We start from the raw sequence: 20,747 nt of genomic DNA, 5'->3' as shown, positions 1-20,747 counted from the left end.
ATTTTGAGTCATCTTATCAGAACTTTATGTGGGATAACTGCACTTTCAAGACAAAAGGAACCCAATACCCTTTCTCTTAGACCAGGCGGGAACAGGAACGAGAACAGTAACTCCAAAACACACAATGCCACCAGATTTCTGTTCATCTGAATTGGCCCAACTGCTCCTCGAGGTCTTCAAAAAATTAAGCGATTACACTTGTAATTTTAGGGAAATTTGTTGGATGAACACAATTCATGGGAGTTAAGTCACTGGCTGAGGTATCATAATCAAGATGGAAGGCATTTTTTTCATTGACTGCAAGGATTTCTGGCCCAAAAGAACTGTTTAAACCTTAAGGATGCTCGACTGTAAAGTGTTTCTCATCTGCAACACTTTTCTCCAGTAAGGGTATCCTCCCTAGATCCCTAAAAATTAAAATGATTCGGAGCAACAGGATAGACCTCAAAACTTCATAAACATATTTACAAACGTTTCCGATAAATATATAATTGTTTTCGCCTTCACTTAAAAAAAATATAAAAACGTAAAAAAATACAGGTAAAGAAAAAAAAAACTTTGAAACAGTCGCCCCAATGCATAAGGGTGACTGACCATTTATGTCTTGTTTTGAAGAAGAGTTGGGCCTACTTCAGCTCAATTAACTCCGCTCCTGGAGAATTCTTTTACAGATGTTCTTTTTTTATGCGTTCAAGATTAGCAAAGACTTGTTTATGGACCCGGAAAATATGCCCTCAACACAGAAGTAATGTTACAGGTACGTTTTTCTGTAGGATATCCCTCTCATATTCATAAACTTTAAATCAATCCAATACAGCACTTCAACCCTCAGGCTGAAGCAAGACTGGAGATTTAGTATTAAGTGACTGGCAGGTCCTGCGCTACAAATACTAATCAAAAACACTGCAATCACCATGTCTCAAACTTAATGGGTTGCCATAAGTACCAGGATGGGTTGTGTTAGTGTCTGTTAACAATGTTTTGTATTCAATAGGGTAAGGCAAATTAGAAGCCTGTGTTATATACTTACTGTACTAGTACATTACTTACTCTAGTAGTATTTTAGCAGTTAATTCACATCCAAATTCTGTAAAGTTTATTACGATTGCGTTAAAGGAATTTGAAAGAAAACAGTCAAATTAATTAACTGATTTAAATCTGATACCATTTAAGAACAAAAGCACGTTGTGACCTTAGTACCACCTGAGGTTTAGGAAAAACTGTTCAAATCTTGTCGCTAACAAAACTGTTCTCACTAATTTTGGTATCTAATCCAATTCTCGTGGCAGATGACACTGCACTCAGATCAGCCATGTTTCAGGACCAAAAAGGTCACAAATACAATCCGGCATATAGCCTTTGCGTTCAAACTCTGCCATCAACATCTAATACTATCCTGGCAACGTCTGAAGACAGAAATGGGTATTGCAAAAGAAAAACAAATTATCCAAAATCGAAAATATATTGCATGCGAGTTATTTGGAAAATAAGGAACTCCAGTCACAGGCAATTTCTTTCTGGAACTGAGCCTTTTCCTCTAAAGGTGCTAGACAACAGAAAATAAATGTCAGTGTCCATACTGGCACCAGTGAATATTCCTACGTATGAGGAAAGAGATTCCAGCTAATTAGAAGACAGTAGAAAGAAGATGCTTTACTGTTCGAACTTTCCTTAATATTTGGGGAAAAACACTTTCATACAAGTACTATATAGAAAGCACTAAAATTGGCTGGGAAGAACTTAAGATGTAGCTATTACCCAAGCAAGGTGGAAAGTGCCCCGTCAATTCCAATGTGTATGTGTGCTTGCAATGTGAAGTAATGTGGGACTCCCCTAATTTTAAACTCATTGCCTATAACCACAACTTGTCAATAGCACTTGCTCGTTGTGAGGAAAATAAATATCCCTGATGCCGTTATTGAAAGACAGCTGGGGACACAAATGTCCTCACCTGGAGAACAGGACTGGCCCCTTATTTTCTACATAGTGCATCTGTCTTAGATTTGTGAACTAGACACTAATCCAGAAACCATTTCGGAGATAGAATGGGGTATATACTTTTTAGTTTTTTAATTAGAAGGTGAATAATAAATTACCAAATCGATATAAACATGATGACTTATAGCTTCAGGTAGAGGTGTATAGTTAAAAACGTTGTTGGACAGCCTGCAACATCATGGAACTAGGCTAAGTAAGTTTTATTGTTTGATCAATTAAAACATTAACAACATAAAAAGTAATTTAAAACAATCAATAAAATGTGCCCGTTTTTAAAACTTGACATCAATATGTTGCTGATAACATTTTAAACACTGTTAATTAAACATGCTCTAATTATTAGTCCAGATCCCTGTCTATTTGCACTGGCCAAGTCCCAACCATTTCAACAGACTTGATCTGTTGTTTAAAAGTTTGATTCGCTTGCTTTACTTTAGAGAAGTCAAAAAAATTGCCAACTTCTGGCTGGATTTTTTTGAGTCAATTTTCAGGGACTGTTCGAAGACATTAAAGAATTTAATCAATTTGCAATTCAATTGTGGGTCCAATAGGTCTAGCCCTGAAATTATTGTAGCTCTGCAGGTCCTGATATCTCTGGCATTAAAAGTTTTTCTAAGTAAAGTGACTTGTGCATTGAGAAGTTTAGAGCATGTACAGATTAGAATGATAAAATCCTCTTCATTATAGACGCAAAGTCGACATGATTTAGGCCCTATGTGCACCCAGGTTGGCTGGTCCGCTATCGACGGTAGTTTCCCAAAACGTATAGCCATTAATTTTTTCTTCAAATAGATTGAGAATGTTAGGCTCAAGTAAGGTGCTGGTGCAAGGGTCTTAAAGTTATTATTCACCTTGAGTTGAAGATATTTTTGTCAAACACTAGTGAATGGAATTTTGCGGATTTGTTTATTACTTGTTTAAAGGACTGATAAGGCAAGTTTTTATTCCATAACTCAGTCGTGTAGGTTGTTAAGAAGGATTTATATAGATATTGGCTGTATGGTGCTGTTTTATCCTCATCCACTTCTGTCCAAAGGGCTTTGTTAACTGGTGAGGTAACTACGCTCTGTTTCAACCGATACCAAAGTTTTATTGTGGTATACATTCTCCCTATATTTTCGTTTAAGAGACCAAATTTAAGTCAAACCTGGGCCGGTGAAGCCTGACTGGTGTATCTGGAAAACATTTTTATAAGTTGAGACTATTAGTCAGTTTAAAAGGTCTGAATCTTTGCCATGTAGAGCGGTACTGCATACGTTGGCAGCATTTTGGCCACCATCACTGCAAGCAGAGGTTTGTATGACAGTCCATTACATTTTTTTGCCAGTCTTCTGAAAGTAAATATAATGGCACTGGTTCTCTGTGACATGTACATTTTTTGTTCTAGATGGTTTTGTCTATTATCTATATAGAAACCCAGATTTTCGTAACTTTTTACTTCATCTGTCTGGTTGTCATTTAGCCAGATGTTCTGCTTGCTTCTCCGGTGATTACCAATCAACATTGTTTTAGTTTTTGATATATTTATTTCTAATTTGTTAAATGAAATATATTCTGACATCTCATTTGGAGCTCTTCGAAGACCGACCTTAGTTAAACTCATTAACACCACATTGTCGGCGTATGAGAGATGTGTTAGTAATAATTTACCTATCTGCAGAGAATTGAAAATAATACGATCAAGCCTTTGTGCAAGATCAGACAAACAAATTAAAAAGGTGTGGTGCCAATACGCAACCTTGTTTTAGGCCTTTGGTTGTAGGCAGCTTCCTGGATAGTCTAGTGCAGTCTCCTATCTTGATTCTTATCCATGTTTTAGAATAGAATTGCAGTATTCCTCGTAGCAACCTCTCCGGAATTTTCCAGCTCGCAGTTTTTTCCATAGGAGGGGACGGTCTACACTGTCAAACGCTGCCTTTAGGTCTATGAAACCGAGGTGAAGTTGTTGTTTCCTCCGCTTGTAATAAGGGAACAATTATTAATTTGGAACTTTCTTCTTTGAGATATATACAACTATATGGTGCCCAAAGATGAGATGGCCTTCACAGAGATGATGTAAGCGGACCAAGCACAGAAATCACTGCACGAACGAAGGATATGGCATATCTTTGCCTAACAAAATGCCATGATGTATTGCAGTAATGTGAAACCCTAAGGACTGCACTATAATCCATGCACACAAAGGTAATACTGTCTCTGTGCAAAAGAAATAGAAGGAAAACGTTACCCTGTAAGCATCTGTCCATAGACTGTAATGATATAGATGTGCTTGCTCTGAATACTCTTGCCATCTAGTGTTCAGCTCAAACATTGCAACTTGATTTTGCTAAAAGAACTCAAGATGCATTGCGACTTTTCACAGTTCACAATGCACGAGGACACAGACTCGGATTGTTTTCAAACCTGCAGTTGATTAGTGTAAGTTAAATGTAGTTTTCAAGACAAGTGTGCTGTGCATTGTGATATGTAAGTTTAAGGAAAATAAAGAAACATCTGTGAACCTCACCAGCTTCCAAAAAGAGGGGTGGGCGCTTGTGAATCTACAGCATTACAGGCTACAAACTGATGCTTACTGGGTGAGTAATATCTTAAGTTTGTAGCATGTGGCTCTAAATATACATGGTCTGCATAGACTGTAAAACACGTTCCCACAATGGGAGGCTAGCGGGCAGATGATGCAGATGTTTGGAATGGAGTCCTTAGCACAAGTTGGCCAATCACTGCCGGTTGACAGGCTAGAATATTCACACAGTTGTTTTCAGTGAATGTGTGTGGTGTTGACCATATTGCATCTTTTCAGCTAGCGGGCTATTCCAGAGGAAAGCCAAGGAGACAACCTTTCTGCACATGAAGTGTGCGCTGTGGGGGTGGGGGGGCACACACGTACATGTTTTGCCTTAGCATAGCAAGTCTGAATGCACTTAGTGCTTCTCTCAATGCCCAGTTTAGAGATGGCGTGTCCCTAGTAATGTCTGGCAAAGGCCACCAAAAGTGGATTTGTTTCACAAAAGCACTAGACCCTGTCTTATAGTACGAGTCCCCTTTTAACATCTAGGGTGTGTACGGCCCTTTCAGCTATTGAGCCTGGTTGTGGAAAGAATATAGGCATCTCAATTGTCTAACTTAGGTGAAAGGTGTGGGACTACCTTGGCAAAACATTTGGGTTGGTCCTGAGGTCCTCAATCTACCAGTGGACCTGAATATAAGTTTCCTGAATTGTCATGGCATAAAGATCACTAATATGCCAGAGAGAGGCTATATTAGGAAAACTACATTCCATGACGGAAACTGCAAGTTAAAGGAGTGGAGTGGTTCATAGGGCAGCCCCTCCATGAAGGCCTTCGTCACCTGGATTCTGAAAAGGAATGATAGTTCCCTCTTTTGAATATATACTGCAGCTGTGGCTAGGTGCAAGCATATGGAGGTGAATGCCAGGCTTCCTTGTTGAAAGTACAGGAGGTAGCAGAGGATATCTCGCACAGAGGCTGCAAAAGGTCTATTTGTTGTAAAAGACAGTAAACAACAAATCTTTTCCACCTGGTCGCGTAACATGCATGTGTGGTGGGTTTAAGAGCCTCACACAGCATAAGCAAACATTTCTCTGGGAAGCTTAGATAACTATACTCTAGGACCTCAGGGGCCAAATAGTTAGGTTGAGCTGTTTGGTGTAAGAGTTAATTCTGATATTTAGTGACACTCTTCTGCCTCAGTGACATCCTCTAGTTGGGGGCTGAAGGACATCTCTAATAGCATGGAGTACTATGGTTGCATCTTCCACATTGAGGTCACTCTGATGAGTGTCATGGACACGTGGCTCATCTTTCTTAACAAGTACAGGATGCGGGAAAGAGGAGGAAAGGCGTAGGCAATATCCCCACCCATTCATCCATAGTGCATTGCCCATGGACTGTGTGTGTGAGCACCTGGAAGTTAAGTTTTTTCTTTTTTTCTTTTGCAGTAGTGAAGAGGTCAATGTAGGCGTGCCACATTAATGAAAGGATAACTTGTGGGTGGAATTCTATTACGGATATGTTCTGAGCAGGTCCACAAAGTCACTGTTCACCCAAGGCAAGGGGGCTCTGGATGTAGATTGCCCAATGGCAGTTCTTCAGAGTATGTGCAGGCAACAGTGGGGAGTGGGATTCACCCCTTCCTTTTGAATGTGCTACATGTCAGTCATGTTGTTGTTCTTTAAGAGGACTGTCTTCCCTGGTTGAGCCTGAGGAAGGCTTTCAGGTCTAGAAGGACCACCAGGAGTTTAAGGTAATTGATGGAAAAGACCTGGTGCTGGGGAGTCCAGGTGCCTTAAACAGGGATGTGATTAAGGTGCACCCTCCTCCCAACAGTGAGGCATCGGTGATAATGGCCACTTGTGGGAGAGTGTTGAGGAAAGGCCCGCTGAGCAACAGTCTGTTGCTATTTCATCACTGCAAAAGTCACTGAATGTGGGCCTTTTATAAACACTAGCTCTTTCTACTAGCCTTCCGATCGTAACCATTACTGTGCAAGGCACTCTTAGAGGAATGTGCATGTGTAATCCCATGAGGGGTACTATTGCAATGTGTAGAAAACTGGGTTACTGGTGAGTTGGGTAAAACCCTACTCAAGCAAATGTATGATGATACTACGCGATCATGTTGATCCCGGTATCTTACAACACAAGTAATTTCAACGACTTGCGCTGGAGGGCGCTGGACTGTAAGATTTACTATTCCATCACCGGTCTACGTACAGTAGGTAAGGTGTTGGATAGTAAATCGTACTATTCCTCAGCTTGCAGCACCCTCCAGCCAAGTCATTGAAACGACGTGCAATGTAAAACAAGAATTGTAAACATACAGCGGTGTAACAATGGCGTTGTAAAGGTAGTCTTCCACTCAAGCAGCAACCACAATTCTTGTCATGGTGAAACACAAGAAAAAACAAAATTAACCTGTGCCGAGCCCTCTGGTACACTAGTTCAACAATTTAGAAAAAAGAGTCAACTGTAATTATTATTTTTTTTAGACCGAAACAACAAAAATTCAATCAATAGAACCAAAGATAAGCAATATTAAATATTTAGGTAAAAATAATGCTTAAAAGCACCAAGAGCCTACTGTGGTTATCTGGTCTGCCAGAATAGGACAAAGTCCCAAGTTCAGGCTGACTGTGATGAAGCATGGGCTGGGTACAGGGACCAAGTGAGGTCAGAGGAACAAAGTACCTTAAATCCTGGTTGTGGAGCATTGCAAGATCCTGCGCCACTGGCAGTTCTGAAGAAGCAGTGGGCTGCAATGAGAGATCCTGCATTGAAGACGCGTTGCTCAGAAGCGGTTCACATAAAGCAGTCGATGGTGCTTGCAATGCGAGGTCCTGCGTAGGCGTGAAGAATGAGGTTGATGAAGGGGGCTTGTGAGGCAAAGTCCTGCGTTGAAGATGTGTCATGCAGTCAAGGAGCTGCGATGTGAGCTCATGCATCGGGGATGTGCAGCAGCAGTTCTGTTATGGAGCTACAAGGACATGCGTCACGCTGCATTGCTTGTGCCCAAGAGACCACAGCTGGGCTGGCAGAGCACCTTCAGGCCTACTTTCCTGGGTCCAGGACTGGGGTGGCACCACTTGGGGGGCAAGACTCACAGCAGGCAGACTCCTGGTGCTGGGTGCAAGTTGGTTGGAGCCTCTTCTGCCGAGTCTCTGATCAGGAGACCAGATAACTAGCCCTTGGAGTTACTCAGGTGGCCCTGGGTTAAAGATGCAGGTCCAGTCCTTCGAAGGTAGTCGAGAAGGCAAGGCACCAGTCCTTCTTGCAGCAGAACAGTCCTTCTGAGTCTTCCACAGGTCCAGAGGCATACTGCAGAGATGAGTCTGCAGGTTCAATATTTATTTATGGTGCCAATTTTAAAGTAGAAGGGGGTTCTGTAGTTTTCCACCCCAAAAGTGTTTGGAATTTGCTGCCTCCCTGCATTGGTCCTAGCTTATCTGGGGGAACAAAAGACCCATATGAAACCCTTTGTGAGTTTGCTGAGGCAGAGCCCTTGTGCTGTGTAAGTGTGGTAGGTGACAGCTCCTCCCCTCATCGTCAGAGATTGCCCATCCTGTCTACACCTATTCCCCCTCTGTCTCCCTGTCTGGGAGAAATACACAAAGACCAAATGCCAGCTACACCCAGTCACATGAACCAGGATTTTACATTATCATAGGGCGGTAGTGATGGTTTGAACAGTCGCACATCAAATTCTCTAAGTAACTTAGCGTTATCCGTTTCCAGTATATCAATATATAGAGATTACGATGCCATTCAAGGTAACAGAGGCATCCCACTACCAAGGATGCCAAGTAAACAGGTATTAAATACCTGTTATTAAATGTCTTAGAAATTGGTTGTACCTCGGCACTCTAAAATTTTACTTCAACAATTTGCAATTTGGTCATTAGATTTAGCTAAATGGCCAGTACTAAAGGTCCTACAACAATGATTGCTTCATCAATAGGAGTACATTATAAATGTATCAAACAAAGAGAGAAGAGAACAGAAAAAGATTGAGTATTTTTCTTATTTTTCTTTAGTGAAACTGCTGCTAGTATGCATGAAAGGCATGTTTTGTATGGCAACCAAGGGCTTTGATACGTCCTTTTTTTAAAAAGCCAGTAAGGTCCAAAGTACGGGGCGATCCTGCGGTCTCCGTGTACTGGCTTTTTTAAAAAGAACGTATCAAAACGCTTGGTTGCCACACAAAACATGCCTTTCATGCATACTAGCAGCCGTTTCACTAAATGAGGGTCTATTGCATATTATTTGGGAACCACCCACTGACAGGTTGGGGATTCTAACGGGGGGAGCTCCTCTAAATCTACGTGCCAGATTTTACTCAACAAATCAAGTATTACGTCAAGAAAAATACTAATACGGTTCAATGTTGTATCAGCTGTTTGAAACCCAGAGAGTAAGCCTTGAGAAAGTTACGCATATGTAACGAAACACATGTCGGCTGTTTGTAAACCACCATGACCGGGAAGGCTCTAGGATTAGGACCTCCAGTTTGGCTGCTACTCTTGATTTTGCTTGCATTGCTCAACTAATTTTCAATCTATGTACATAATGTGAATATCACATGTACTGCTCTCTGATTTCTAGATACTTTTGAGTACTATGTTTAAAGTTATCTCCAATTGCCAAGATAAAATATTGGACTGAAACAATATTAAATTGGATAGGATACGTTTGATGTGCTCTTCTCTCTTTGTTTGATACATTTATAATGTTCTCCTATTGATGATACAACCAATTTTTAAGACATTAACCAGGATATAGGCTGCAGGCACCAAATTGCTGAGACAAGAAATTGTCAACTTCCTAAAAGTGGCAATTTCCAAATTGTAACTTAAGACCCAAAATGAAATGGGAGGCAGTAGCTTTTTGAATTGCTTCACTCTTTGCTCCCCATTGTATGCTCTCTCTGTAACAGCTTTCAGCATGGAGCTTAGAGAGGGCTTGATTTGTTGGCATTGGAGGTGGAATTTTAGGACACCGATAGTAAACCCTAGACTGTGAAGTAGGAACCCTGGTGTTCAAGTGTGTGCTAGACATTGTAGGCTGCTGCTGCTCTTTATCAGCCAGCCAGCTAAGTATGGAAAGACACAGATAGCGCTTCTGCACAGATGCAGGTCTGCCACCTCTAGACATTATAAACATCGTTGGTGCGGAAGTCAATTCGAAGGGCAGAGCTTTGAACTGGCAGTGTTGTCCACTTACCACAAAGTGAAGGAACCTGTGGTGGCGCAAGTGGATAGGGATATGGAAGTAAACAACCTTTAGACCCAGCTAATTTATGAAGTACTGGAGGGTGGTCATGTGAGAGTGCTCCAACAGGATGTTGTAATTGAAGAGCCCGATACTTAGGACCTGCCCAAATTACTGTCCTTTTTGGGAGCTACAAATTACACTCCTTGGCCTCTTTGGTGTGGGTGCACCGGTTCAATGGCACTGTTCGCGAGGAGTGCCTTCCAGCAGTTCGAGACAGTAACCACGAGGACCCACTGATCCGAGGCGATCTCCTCACTGTAGGGAAGAAAATACAGTAATCGCACCTCGACAGGTGTGCAATCTGGGAGGACCAATGCAAAGTCAGGTTGGGAGGTTGCCTGCAGGAGCTGCCTGTACTTTTGTTCCAGTTGTTGCCCTGTAACCGCTCTCGGGGTACCTCTTGCGTTTCTGGGACCTTGAAAGGACAGATGTTGGCACTGGTAAACTTGCTCCTGACTGGGTGAAGTTCTCCGCTCTGCCTCAGAACTGCTGTCTCCGAAACACAGTTTTCAGGGGAGTATCTTGAAGAACACCCATAGATTTGGCTATTTCAGTGTGTTCATTTTCTCTTGAATTTCAATCTGTGGGCCAATTAAATGCTCTCCATTGAAAGAAGATTGAAAAGATGCTGATATACCTCTGGCCATATCCCCGAGATACGTAGCCAAACAAGGCACTGTATAAGGATATTTCATTGATGCATTGGGTATTGGCATTGCTGAATTGAGGGTGTAGTGAATGCTGGCATTAGATATAACGTTTTCCTTGGTCACAAGCTCTTGTCCCTTCTCCTATGGGTTTCTTGGAGTTGCTTTACCAATTCCTAACAATGATACATAACATATGGAAATAGGAGGCCCACAGAATTGGTGATGCACCTAAGGGGGGCAGTCCCCACTATCACCCACTTGGCTTGCGAGCTGCATCAATACACGTGTTCTCCTTTTCTGGCAAGCCTCACCTGTCGCCTGTGCTGAAGCAGGTTTCCACACTGTATCAAGGGAGTCTGGGTAACCACACAGCGAATGGAAAGTGGGTCAGAAGGGCGAGAATCTTGTATTATTTGTCCACCCTAGGCATTACAATCGTGGCCTTTACTGGCTTCTTGTAATTGTAGGAAACGATTTGTGGGGTAGGGCTCTATGTTATGGTTGTCTATAGAGTCAACTGTATAGTACTATCAGGGGTCATCCCACTCCATAGGAGCTGGGGCCTAGCGTCTGGATTTGAACAAGTGTGGACTGTCCTGTCCAAGGAGTCAGTATATGGTGGCTGAGTGGGAGGCAGGAGGGAAGAGCAATTGGTGAAGGAGTATCATGGAGTAAGAAGCTGGGTTTGCTACCTTCTGCTGCTAGTCCTTTCGTTTTTTGAGGCCAGCTCCTCTTCAAAATGTGAACCTGCCCTTGTTGTGTGTGCACAAGAGCATATATGCAGGCTCACCTAGTAACACCTTGGAGAGGAGCTTGCAGGTTTTGGGTGTAAGAAGAGTACTTTGCTTGGTGTCAGACTTCATTTCAGGTAGAGGTAGCAGAATAGGAGCAGCAGTCGGACCTTGGCATGAAAGGTGGTTTTGTCATCTGTTTGGCAGCTACTGGTGTGGATCAATGCTTTTGGGCAGCAGCGACTTGGTGGGCGTCGAGGCCCGGGCTTGCAGTCAACCAGCATGGGGTGCTGGAGTCAGACCTGAAATTTGTTGCCTTTTAAGGCTCCGCTCAGGGCTCATAACCCATCTCATGTGGAAGCGGGGCTCTGCCTTGGCGTGCTTTTGGCATCACAGCTTTGTGACCTGGCCTCTGGATGTCGTTGCTACATCAACACACCTGGGTGTGTATTGGTGTGAGGGCTGGAAGTTTTCAGAGCTGGAGTCTCAGTTTTGTCACGCTTGTTAGAGGAGTTGGAGCACACTATCTCGGGGCTGGCTGTGCCTTCTGTCACCAGAATGCCCAAGCGTCCAGCTTCTTCTGGCTTAGGAAGGTTGCGTTTCCTGAAGATGTTGGGGTCTCGAGCGAGTATGGTCATTGCATCTTATGATGCATTTAGCATCTCTCTAGGCAGTAACCACCAAGCGTCTTCTTGTAGCTAAAGGCGGCACAGAAGTTGCAGGTGTTGTGGTCATGTTCAATGGGGATAGAGACAAAGGTCGAAAACACTTTGCTGGTCCAACCACCAGTTTACAGTTTCAACTTAGGCAGAATTGGAAGGATGCACTTTCCAAGATCTTCTTTGGCCACCCTCTGAAAATGTAACCTGTTAACTACAAGTCTCTCGGGAGGTGGAGAAGGTTTGCCAGTTGTATTCTTAATTGTAGGTCACAAAGTTTCTAAGAGTTTGGCATGAAAAGTAGGCGCAAATGCGTCTGTCTTGGAGCTCTTGCTCAAACGGTTCAAACCAAATGGTGGAAGAAAATAATCCCACGGTGGAGTCTGTGTCCTCATGCATTGTGGACAAACAGAGGAGTCACAACAGGTCTTGTGACTCATAGTTCTTATTTGTGACTTTGAGTTCTTATAACAAAATCAAGTTGCAATAGGAAGGGCGACACTAGATAGCAGGAGTAGGCAGAGCAGGTTTATCTACATCTACACATGCTACAGACAAAGTGAAACGCAAGACCCATTATGGAGAGTGACGGCACACCGAAAAGAGGTTCGGTCACGTTACATTAAGAATTCAAATAATGTAGTCGCAAGTACAATAGATTAAAACAAAGGAGAAATAGGACTAAAACACAAGAGACAGGTTTCAAGATTAAAGATTTTACTTTGTGACCAATCAAGATTTTCGGGTTTCAGAATGGAAAGGTACCTTCCCCAGCAAGAATGGTTGCTATTTTTGGATGAGTCTTTGTAAACACATTTATTTTCAAAAACTAAGGAGGTACATTGTTCTTTTAGTAAAGGCCAGAATCTGGGTATGTGACAAATCTATCTGCAGAGGAAAAACGGGTTAAACTGTTGGTACTGTGCGTTTAATGAATCTTTATTTGCACAAATTTCATTGGATACTGTGGGGGAGAAACTATTTTGTACAACTACCTCTTAAAAGTGGAGGACAAGAAAGAGAGAACCTTTATTAATTTGATGTAGCACAGAAGAAAACAAATTGCACAGAGCATTGAGTAAGTCAAAAATTACTGGTCTTTAGAAAGAAGCAACCAGAGCGACGCTGGTCAGAAATGCTGCATACATGAACAGAAAGCATAAATAATATGTTCTTAAATAAACTGGTTCATGCACAACACAAAAAGTCCAATATTAAGTCATCATTTGGAATACAGATAAAGTTAAGATGTAAAAGATATTTGCATGTTCTTTGGAGATTCAACGACCAGTGTTTAGCTAAAAAAATCAGATTTACCTTTGGTTTAGAGCACGGATACTGAAATAGATGGACCTTGCAGAAATCATCAGCTACTGCTATCATCTTTCGGTTGTGGGATCTTATTACGGCATTAATATCGGTTCCGTCTGACCCTTCAGGCCACACTCCTAAGATGCAAAAAAAACCCCAACATTTAACACATAGTATACATAAAAGTATCAAAAAGAACAAGAATAAATTACAACTAACACACTCGCTTCAGCTTAACCCTATGTATCCCACACCTCTACAAATGCTTTCCAGCACATATAATATGGAATGCATACCGGATAAAAACTAAAAATAAATAAATTACCATGATATATTCTTGGCTAAGTGGGCTAATTTGTGGTGACCTTCTCCATTTCTCAGCAGCAGAGTATTTCTCACAGAATATACTCAGAAATGAGGGAACAATGAGAAGCCTTGTCTTCTACTATAAGTCTTTAGTTTACACAAAACCACACGATGGATACATCCATTGTACCAATGTGTTTCCACAATCAACCTTTCTAAATGTGGTGTTGTCAAAAAATAAGAATATTCTCTGATATAGGAGCTAGTATTAGCCACTTGCATGAAAAACTCTAAAATAATTTAGTCTGACATTCTGAGAATTCATAGTGCAGAGAGATGACCGCTGAACATCATTGAAAAAGGAAACCTTTTGGTCAATCTTTGCTGTGAAGGGTTGTAGGCTGAGCAAGTTGGGGGTTAAGTGGCCATATAAGGGTGGGTGTAGGGCCTGGCTGTAAGTGGGCACCTGCGGCCAGTCCCTTGCTTTGTCGAAGGGGTTGGCCAAATTCGGAGGGTTGGGGCATATTCTGGCCAGAGGACAAGCCCACAACCCAACCTCTATTGTATGTTGGATGCACAGTCTGGTGTGTCCTCAGGTCCTGCAGAAAACCTCTTCTGTGTGTGTCCAAAAATTGTGCAAAGAGGGAGGGTTGCTGCTTCTGGAGGTGTGGTGCGGACCTGGCTACAGTTTAAGCAATGGGTCATAATTGTTCTATATATGGCTGAAGTTCGTGTGCAATGGAGATTTGATGCGTCCGACCTGCGCACGCGTCAAATTCCGCCGTGTCGTTGCTGAATTTGCACCGCGTCGAAGAGGTTAATGGAAGCTTCACTTTAGCATTGAAAGGCCTATTTTAACATTGATGTGCTGTTTGAATGGGGTGTTTTTCTTTTTTGCTGCAGATACTGTAACTTTCCAGAAGCCTTCAGTTAGCTAGGGAATAGGCATTTGCTTTGTGTTAGACAACTGACAGTGAGGTTCTCAGGGAGAGGAGACAACAAAGATGATTAACCGCAAAATGTGGACCAAGTATCTTTTGACGGGCTTGTGTCTATGGCTCATTGTGAAGACATGAGAAATAGAGGAGTTTACCTATTCCCAGGAATTTGCTGAAATCTTACTGGTTGCTGTGAAGGAAGAATGTAAAACTTGTTTCAACTTATAGGTTGATGTGTTTATATTAGTGCGGGTTCCTAGAGAAGAGATTGGGTCTCTCACTTGTAATTCCTGGAGACCCATCACGGGGTTCCTTGGTACCATCTATTTCTTTATGAGAGATTATTTAAACGTATTTTCTGCATTATTATGATGTCTGCTGATTTATAGCTCAGAATACTTTCCAGTTTAAGACTTTTAATTAAAGAGCAAAGGCTTAATGCTTATGCAGTTATTCTCTCGTCAGAACTCTTTACAGGGTTTCTGAATTGACACCTTATTCTATTTCAATCCAATTAAATTTAGATGAGGGTATTGACTTTATGTAGCATGCTTGCTGTATTATTAAAATGTCAACTGCCATTCTCACAAATATTGTATTTTTTCTAATACTGATTACTGGATTCTATTAATTTCTAACGTTGATTCTTAATAATGCGTATTGAATTAATACTGATTTTTAAAAACAGATTCATAAAATCCTTTAATGATTTTATCTTTTACATGTTTGATAGACTGAGAATTCCTGTACCGCGTTGTGCAAATGGTTGTGCAAATGTCTAGTCTGGAGACTCGCCTGGCACCAAACCGCAACCACTGGCCATAGCCACCACACCAAGCCTGGGAATACAAAGCAGTTCCTAATACAGAAGAAGGTACAGTTTGTGAGAATCTTTCAATTCCAAATGAAGCACTGCCCATTGCCTTGACTACTCAGAAACACATCTCCAGGTACCGGGTGATAGTGCTGTGTGACCAAGCAAATTCCACCTTTATTGTGTGTAACTGCAACTGCTGATTATTGGTTAACCAGTGTAAACCCCAAGTTCTAGGGTCTCTGGACAGGACAGCTCAATACTGCGCTGGGTTTCAAGGAGCATGTTAAAAACACTTGTTCCTTCGCTCCAGCGCTTACTCCTTTATTCTTCCTGCTAAAATATGAAACTCATTGTCTTTAGTGAAATACGTCTATTTTCTCTGCAAACGCACCAAACAATTCTTAAGAAACCACATAGTTTGTCACACAGGGTTCAGGCATGCATCGGAAGGCTTTTCTCCTAAACATGCTACATAGTCTTTGTGCACCTAAACATCTGCAAAGAGATTGTGGCACGATGCACGATTGAACTTAAAAAGTTGTGACATGGGCTGTCCACAGTGGGACGTGTAAGACCAAATCAGTACAAATGAATAAAAGGTGGGATGGAATGCCAGCTAGATGAGCAGGTTCCAGTCCACCTTCATTTTTAGAACAAAGGAAATGAGGATCGGGCACATTCTTCGGGGAATGGAGGTTTTTTCGCCCCCTGCAGGTGTACTTATGCCTTGTAGTGATGATGAAAAGCGTTGAGGAGTCCCTCTGCAAGCAGGTTCAGATCTGGTGACTAGGCAGCAGGGTACCACATTGGTTGCAAATAAGAGAGCAGGTAGGATCAGTATTGCCCACCTAACAAGGAGGAAATTCCATCCAAGACTTGAACAGCTTACGTACAGTTTGCACTCTGTTATTTGTAAAGTGTCTATCAAGAATAGCAATAGCACAGCAAGGTTACCCAATGGTTCTTACCAAACACTTGAAAGCCTAGCACACATGTGTAGGTTGTCCAATCGATGTCTTTACAGTCTGAACGATTCCGGATTAGTTTACAACCACCTGGAATATCCCCTGAAAAAGATACAAGGGATTAAAATTGTTTTAGATATTTCTCATTTGAAATAGGGAGACGTGCATATGCAGCACTCACTTAAACAGTGCTTTTCTTTACAAGTTTATTTTATATTTATTTTCTCCTCAAGTAAGGCTATTATGGTCTGGACCAATGCATTATCACTTCGGGCAATAATGTACAAAAGCAGTTGAGCAGTGTCGCGAGAGCACAGTAATGAGGAAAAGTGAACACTGAAGGTTTTCTGATCTCTGAAAAAAACCACCTGAAAAAAGTTAGCTAATGAATTTATATCCAGTAAATTAAACCACATCAATTCTTTTTCACATTAATAATAAAGTTACATTTAATCTATTGCATAATAATTTGTTGTACTTTTGGTTCAATGTCAGATGTTCAATACAGTGCAAAGCGTGTTCCAGCAGATGTCAATGTGCTTCCTTATTGGGAAGTACAGGATCGGCAACCATGGCAAGAAGCCACCATCCATTTCATTCATGTGCTGCCAGTACGTGCATATTCGAGTTGGCATAATGAACATTTGTTGAGCGATTTGTGAAACGCGAAAAGTGTTCGAACTGGAACACATTATGCCGTAACAGGTAGATACATATGTTCATTTTGGTGATACATCTGGGGAGGGGCTGACAGATTATACTGTAGTGAACCCACACTTTTTTTTTTTTAGATCTTCTTGGTGTAAAGTGGATCATGTTCCTCGACCTCCTCACCCCAGTGCCCTGCGCCGAGGGTCCTGATCAATGTAAAAAATAGCAAGTTACAAGTACCAAGGTGCACTGGTACAAAGTGGCACAAAGCCAAGTTTTGTTCCTTCAGTCATCACCATGCAACCAAATAACATGCTGGGATTTGTATTATTCTACGTTTACGCAGATAGTACCTGAAAATTCCAGAACGCAAACTGAGGCTCCGCAACAGAACCACAAAAAAACACCGGAATGAACAAAGGCACCACAAAAAAACGGAATACCTTGGCATTCATACACTGGGTAAGAAGGGAAAAGAGCCGGAACAAACTAAACGAAGATCATAAATGGTTTATCTGATCTGCAAGCAATCCGAACCAACAACATGGGCCCAAGTGGGTAGGGTCCGAAATGTGATTCTACAGAGGAAAGTTGTGGGGCAGCCCTTAACCAGTGGCGGTTTCTCCATGGGGGCGTTTGGGCACCGCCACCCCTGCTTTCTCGCCGTGCGAGAAGGCCGGACCAAATGGTAGTTAATTATTGCCGTAATAATATAACTACCATTTGTTTCTGCCTTCTCGCACAGCGAGAAAACAGAACTTCCTGGTTTTGGTTTACAGTGGGCGGTGTTACTCGAGGGCAGGGGGGAGTGGCTTGGGGGAGTGGCTTGCCCACTGTTGTTAATACTAACTGTTTGGGCAGCCTTAGGCCGCTCAAACAGACAGTATTAACAACAGTGGGAAAGTCACTCCCCCAAGCCACTCTCCCCTGCCCTTGAGTAACACCACCCACTCACTCTCCCTGTTCTCTCTGTATGCTGCAGCAGGGGGGTAGTGCATATGGTGGGCTCAAACTTGAATTGGGTGGTGAGCTAAACAAACAATGGATTTAGGCCTCGTAAATGTGCGCGCTTCACAGCGAGGGTTCGCTTCCTGCTCTCACGTTTAGGGGGAGATTACAAGAGTGGGCTCTTGCCTTCTGCGCCTGCAAGTAAAGTATGAGGCAACATGTTGACGAATGTAGTAAAGATCTCTTTCGAGGTACACAAGTTCACACAATCGCCCCTCCACTTTCAAATGTCACCAGCCGCGACTGCCCTTAACACCTCCCCCACTCCACCCCCCACCCACCAAAGGGACCATCAGCAAAACGAGTTATACTAGACACCATTCAAATAAAACTAGTCGCAGAGGCCAAAAACCCTGGAAGACAGACCAGGGCATGACAAATATTTTCGCACACCTTGCATGTCACAAGTCCTACAATTGAACAGCGTTTATTAAGAGATTGAGAATGTCAGTGATAATACAGAGACTTGAATCTAAAATTCCAGGCTAAGGAGGGAGACGCCAAAGCTCTTGCTTCATATTTATTACTAAAGATCAGGTTTATTTTTGCTTTTAACATGTTCTATTACGTTACACTGAGTTTTGAAATTAGATTTTCGATATTTTCTTAACAGAATAATTTTAAAAGGTTTTGAGCGTCAATTTAAATAAGCCAAGTGTAAGAGCAGAGTTCTTGGGAGTACACCCGATGAGCTTGTGTTCCTTTCTGCAATTTGTAGATGATTGTTACTGTGGGATGGAGCCGCTCGGGAGTTGCTTTCAGTACAGTAGTAATTCAGAGTTTAAGGGGCAGCTCTATCCACTAGGCCGTTCAGGGCTATAAGGAGATCTTACAGACAAGATGGCGACTGTGCTCTGGATAAAGCGTCAGGCTAAATAAGGTTTTTGGTAAAGAGAAACAGCCAGCCTAAGAAAGTATCTGGCTGCTTGAAGGAGAGGCTGCCTTGGGCTACAACAAAAAGGTGCATCTCCTACTATCAGTATGTGGATGCCCTTTGGGAAGGGTTTGAGTCAAGACCCTCCTTTTACCGTTATAATAAAAGGTATCAATTTGCTATTAGTTTGAAATATGAAGACTTAGATCAATCGTGAGAACGGGCACGGTTAGTTTGGATGTAAGACCACTCAAACTTGACTAGTATGGAAACTGAGTGCACAAACAGAAGAGGTATGGGAGTCTAAGGAGCGCAACAAGGTATGAGAGTCTAAAGGGCGAGCTGGCTGGCAGACGAGGCCTCCACTAATCAGCTTCAGCATGCAGAGTAGAAGTTCCAGGCATTTAAGGTCCCTAAGGGGGATTTGAATGCAGGGAACTCTATAATGGGTGACTCTGCGAGGGAAGGGAACATGGTAAAAGTACCCAGAAAAAAAAGTGAGGTTGTCTGTTAAAACAAAGGTGGCCGGCTTCTGCTCATTTGGGGCAAGGTAATCCATCTTTGATAAGTACTTGCCTTCTCTTTAACTAACCTGGGAGGTACAGAGGAGGATGGCATCAAACAAATAATATCACCAAAGAAAAAGCACTTTCTGCAAAGGATGGATGTGGCTGGACTTGGAAGACTTCAGCAGATGGCTCAGTCCTAAAGAAGGCACCTGGTCTAACACTGCTCCGAGGTGGTGAGAGAAGGGGATTCAGAAGTGCCTTCAGTAGCCCACAGATGTTAGAAAGAAATGACACTGATTTTCATGCACCTGCTTTTTCTAGCACTAAAACCACAAGACATTTAAGAGCAACAAACACCTATCAAAAAGATGACATTGAAGACTCTTGCTGATGGCAAGGATTTCTCATGAATTGGAAAGATAAACACCTCTAAGCATGAATCTGAATAAGCTGGGAATGGTAAGGAAAGTCAGTGTGTGATCGAAGATGTAAAAGAATATGGAAAGAAGTCAACTGAAAAGTTATGGCACTTTCAAACAAACAAAAAAAATAAAAGATTGTGGGCAGTAATGCACATAATACTTTGTGGTCACTTTCTACAAAAATGTCCAAGATTTGTGATGTTTTGGTCAACATGCTCCCTTTTCCACATCCTCAATCATGGATGCGGAGAGAATGGAATTCTATGGACAAAGACCTGATGTTGGGGCCCCTAAAGGCCCGCTTGCATTGTTGCCCTTCGTGGTTGCTGTTGCTTCAAAATGCACACTAGGAGCCTTCCTGGGCTGCTTCAGCCCCTGGTGATTCGAATCCTGGATCATCTTCTGCAGATTTATTGCTGGCCGTTCCTCTCTTCGGCGGCTTGCTCTATGCAGCTGGTACAATGGTTGCCACTGGGAACATAGTCGGCGGATGCTGGACAGCAATGTTTCGTCTACTCCTCTGAACATTTAAACAATCTGGCAATTCGGCCTTGTTTTTACCATTCTAAATTGCACCTTTTTTATTTGTTTTTTTATAGATTTTACTGTAATTTGGCTTTCTGAATGCGTTTATTATTAAAGAGAACAATGCTTTTTTTGATTTTAAGTTTTAATGACTATCTTTTTTTATTCACACATATATTTTAGCAAGCTTTTTAGGCACCTTACGTCCAAGGAGTGGGTGTCATGTGGTTACATTTAGGCCCAGTAGGTACACCACCATTTTACATGTTCACGTTGTACAGTTGCCATCTTTTCTTAAATGCGGACATCTGACACAAATTTGCTTGCGTGCCTATGCAGGATAATATTATCTGAAATGGCTTTGCTTACATTTACACTTCTTCGTAGGCATATTAAAGTGCCTTGAACATTTTGTACATAGGCTAAGTTCACTACGCAAAATGCTGCTGTCTTTATTGTCTGCTCGGCGAGTGAGCAATCACGAAAGAATTAACAATAGCACCCTGACTAGCGGTACGGCATGATTGTATGAGTGAAGTTTATTATATAAACAACCTCACTGCTTTGTTAGGGCAGAGGGGCATTTCGCAGAGGTTG

General features: G+C 42.1%; 1 protein-coding gene across 1 annotated transcript in view; it reads right to left on the bottom strand.

Annotated features, from left to right (window-relative positions):
• The window catches only part of LOC147662083 (echinoderm microtubule-associated protein-like 4), a 133,666-nt gene that overhangs the window by 4,068 nt on the left and 108,851 nt on the right, over nt 1–20,747 (bottom strand). Inside the window, exons 15-16 of the mRNA XM_086951124.1 lie at nt 16,165–16,263; nt 13,142–13,272 (exon numbers count right to left, since the gene is read on the bottom strand). Coding sequence (XP_086807250.1) covers nt 13,142–13,272; nt 16,165–16,263 — 230 coding nt within the window. The remainder of the gene's footprint in view (nt 1–13,141; nt 13,273–16,164; nt 16,264–20,747) is intronic.

Source organism: Lissotriton vulgaris, unplaced genomic scaffold, assembly GCF_964263255.1.
Source record: "Lissotriton vulgaris unplaced genomic scaffold, aLisVul1.2 SCAFFOLD_4152, whole genome shotgun sequence".
Lineage (NCBI taxonomy): Eukaryota > Metazoa > Chordata > Amphibia > Caudata > Salamandridae > Lissotriton > Lissotriton vulgaris.
Note: the sequence above shows the minus strand (reverse complement) of the source record. Positions and strands in the feature narration are given on the sequence as shown.